This window comes from Leptomonas pyrrhocoris (assembly GCF_001293395.1).
Source record: "Leptomonas pyrrhocoris isolate H10 chromosome Unknown, whole genome shotgun sequence".
In the NCBI taxonomy this organism is placed as follows: Eukaryota; Euglenozoa; class Kinetoplastea; order Trypanosomatida; family Trypanosomatidae; genus Leptomonas; species Leptomonas pyrrhocoris.
In genome coordinates this window covers 473,371-476,798 of record NW_015438371.1, presented here as the reverse complement: position 1 = coordinate 476,798, position 3,428 = coordinate 473,371, and the positions used below count along the sequence as shown (strand labels likewise).

Below are 3,428 nucleotides of genomic sequence, written 5' to 3'. Positions count from 1 at the left end.
CTCTGCGTACTCTTGTTCAATACGAGTAAGGCCCAACTTGGCCTTCACGTACTCCGGAGCCCAGGGGTACATGCGGACGTAGTTCTCCCGCGACATCACACTGACGTCCCAAGAGAGTGTGGAGTCCATGCCACCGGAAAATGTCGTTGCAGCAGCAGTTGTGGGGGTGGTGGGGTTTAGGTACTGGCGGGTAAGGGAGTCCACCAAAGTGACGTACTGTTCACCACCCAGCATACCCGAGTTGCGCAACTCCTCCAGTTGCGTCACCGCTTCACGAAAGGATGCAGCCCTCTCGCTAAGAGGGGCTGCAGGAGGGGGGCGAGTGACTGGAGCTCCCGCCAATGGAGGTGCAGCAGGAGACGTCGCCGCGGGAGTTGCACTCCCTGGCGTTGCCGTCGCGCCAACAGACGTGGCCGAGGAAGTTGACGTCGAAATCGGCGGCGTTGGGAGGTTGGAAACCGACATGGAGAATGTGAGACGGAGTATGAACAAGAAAAAACTTTGTCAAGTGACCAAAACGAAAGCGCTAGGCTTCACGAAATGTGTAAAAATATGTAAAAAGGGAGAAAGGGGGGAGAGAGAGTAGATGCATTGGCAGGGAGAAAGGTAGATTCATTCCAACTGACCCGAAGGGATCACACTCGACACGCCTGAATCACTCCAGATTAGGCTTTCCTGGAGGAGTGTTTCTACGTGTGTGTGTGTGTGTGTGTGTGTGTGTGTGTGTGTGTGAAGTGAGGCGCGAGCGCCAAAGCCACCGACGCGACGCGCGCCAGTGAAAACCAAATGCAATTTCCGACCGCAGAACGACAAGCTCCACGACCCCGTCCATTTCTTTCGTTCGCATACTTCACAAGACAGGTGACGACCGGGTGAAAGAGAGAAGACAAAGGATCCACCGCAAAGAGGTAGACGCAGTGTGTAACAGCGAGAAAAAACATGAGGTGTACAATGGCCAAATGATCGCCATTGTACTCGTTAGTCCCCCTGTGCTCCTCCAGTGTTGATAATAACGGCCTTAGAACCTCCAACTCGTAACTGCCAGAGATGCGCCTACAAAAGCTTCAAAAGCGCGGATGAACAAACAAGGTCATCCGAAACTGAGACCTCGCAGCGCCTTCGTCTTACTAGGGGAAAGACCGAAGGAAACGCTGCTAAGTCAACCCCACCGGCCCTCCGCAGACGGCGGCGTGTACCGCCGGGGCCGTCGTTCGCTATGCGATGTCGAAATGAGGATTTCTACCGAAGGATGAAGTGAATTGGAAAGACACATTCACGCATGAATAAAAAGCTTGAAGCGTAGAAAGAAAGACATGATAATAAAAGGAGAAGTAAGGCTCAGTATTGAAACACACGCGAAACAAAGATGAAGCACAGCTGCGGCAGTTGAGGCGTGTGCGGCGCAGCAACGGCAGAAGCAAAAGCAAATGGGCTGCGTTACTAGCAGACACTCTACGCAGCACGGCACGCAGTCTGCCCGCCGTAGCTCCTCTTCGGCACACCGATTTCAATGAGCGGTGGACTTGGAGTCACAGGTCAGCACGGGAAAAAAGAAAGAGAGAAAAAAACAGACTGTTGCACACTTTACTCGGTTAAACTGAAAAACAGCGGGGGTGAGACAGCCATCCTCTGCTGCTGTCGCCACAGCACCGGAGATGCGCACCCCAAAAACGGTTCAGCTTTGGAAATTATGACTGGTTCAGAAAGTAAATATATCAAAATAACAATGAAGAACGCGAATGAGAGGAAAAAGAGTTGGAGGTGGCGAGTCGGCGTGCGCTGCTGCGGGGGGTAATGTGCGACAGCTGCGGGAATAATCTGCTGCAGCGGCGCGCACACCGGCAGATCCGCGCCTCTATTTGAGCAGCTGCCGGGCAGCGCGACGGAGCACACACGTTTGCACATTGCCAGGAGAAACAGCGAGCAGAGCGAGAGAGGAACAGACACCGCAGCGCAGGGTCCTGTGCAGCAGTCTACAATAAACACCCACAATGGCATCTCACAATGGCAATGCAAGGACTGCACGAGATACCCTGGCGTGGGCACGTGCACCGCAAAAAAACATAGTGCAGCAGCGCACAACAACATCCACCAAGATAAGAAAAATGATGAGAAAATAAGAGAATCACGAAGACACACGAGCTCACCAGCTTTAGCATTAGAGAAGGTTGCACATAAGTAGATACATACATCTATATATATTATATATATATATGTCAGATGAAAGAGCTACTTGATACAACGGCTCGCGTTCTGTGCCGCCCTCTGTTGCGCGATGGTATCGGTGGACACCAACGCAGCCGTTGTCGGGTACAGCCGCGGAACAAGAATGATTGCCTGTCCCTCCGCATTTGCGTCACGCAGCACTCAGCAACGAAAACGCGCTCGCGTCCGCATCCCGCTTCACAGCAGCAATCCGTGCACCACACCACTCCCGCACGGCACACGCCAAAGACCAGCAACGGACGCACACATCCATCCCGTGAGCGCCTCGGTAGCGGGGAAACCACGCAAAAGAGCAAGGAGGCAAAGCACTCTCCCACGCGCACATGCACGCACGCGTCACTCGAAACACAAGAGAGAAATCACAGGGAACGTAGAAAATAAGAAAGCCAATTGATGGCGGTGGCGGCGTGCGGGCGTGCAGGGGGGCTTTGGCACCGCTCGCAGCAGTCGCGCTCATTCAAAAGCAGCACCCGGCCTTTCCAAGAGTGCAGCAGTGGTAGCGCTTGAAGAACTGCCTGCTGTCGGGCGCGGCTCACACCACGCACGGCACCCCCACAACGAAGAGCTAGCACTGTGTGTGCGGACCACATCCCTTCGCTTGAAAAAGAAACAAAAGAAAAAGAGGGGGAGAAGGGGAGAGGAGGAAAACAGCAAAAGATCAAAAGAAGGAAAGAACAAGGAACGGCAAAAGAAATGCTCACGGCTGCGAGCGGTGGGCAGCTGGAATCTACCACGTTCCACTGCACCACGGAGCACCCGTCACGTGCACAGCCTTTTAAAACGGCATACTGTGCGGCACACCTTCACTGAGCTGCCTCCTCCACGAACACAGACTGTCTGTCCTGTTGGGAAAGCGCTGTGTCGTGCCTTCCGCGTGCGAGGCCACCAGCGTGCCACTGCGCCGTCCTCTTCGCGGGGGAAAGAAAATAATTAGACCGACGCGGAACACACCCACAGCGCAGCGGCGAGAAGCAGCGCAGCCCACAGGTGACCGCCCGCCGTCAGCGACACGCGAACAGCACCGTCCCCCTGCACACACTGGAAGTTGGTCGTCAATTCGTAGCTTCGCGCGCATTCACCACAGCTCGTAGTGCTGCCCGCCTGGCACCGGACGCAATACAACACCTCACACCCCGCCTCGTTGGAGTTGCTGCCGTTGCCGCTCTTTGCCGCACTGCTGTGGGCCCTGCTGCTGCTGGAGA

General features: G+C 54.9%; 2 protein-coding genes across 2 annotated transcripts; both read right to left on the bottom strand.

Moving 5' to 3' along the window:
- On the bottom strand, nucleotides 1–533 carry ABB37_06753 (hypothetical protein; the record flags this gene model as incomplete). The annotated part of the gene is made up of 1 exon (XM_015805134.1): nucleotides 1–533. A coding segment is annotated over exon 1 (465 nt), but the record flags the coding sequence as incomplete, so codon positions are not given.
- Nucleotides 534–1,584: 1,051 nt separating this feature from the next.
- Nucleotides 1,585–2,089, bottom strand: ABB37_06752 (hypothetical protein; the record flags this gene model as incomplete). Its single annotated transcript, XM_015805133.1, has 1 exon — nucleotides 1,585–2,089. The coding sequence occupies exon 1, from the start codon at nucleotides 1,996–1,998 to the stop codon at nucleotides 1,585–1,587; it is 414 nt and encodes a 137-aa protein (XP_015656426.1). The 5' UTR covers nucleotides 1,999–2,089.
- Nucleotides 2,090–3,428: the final 1,339 nt, after the last annotated feature.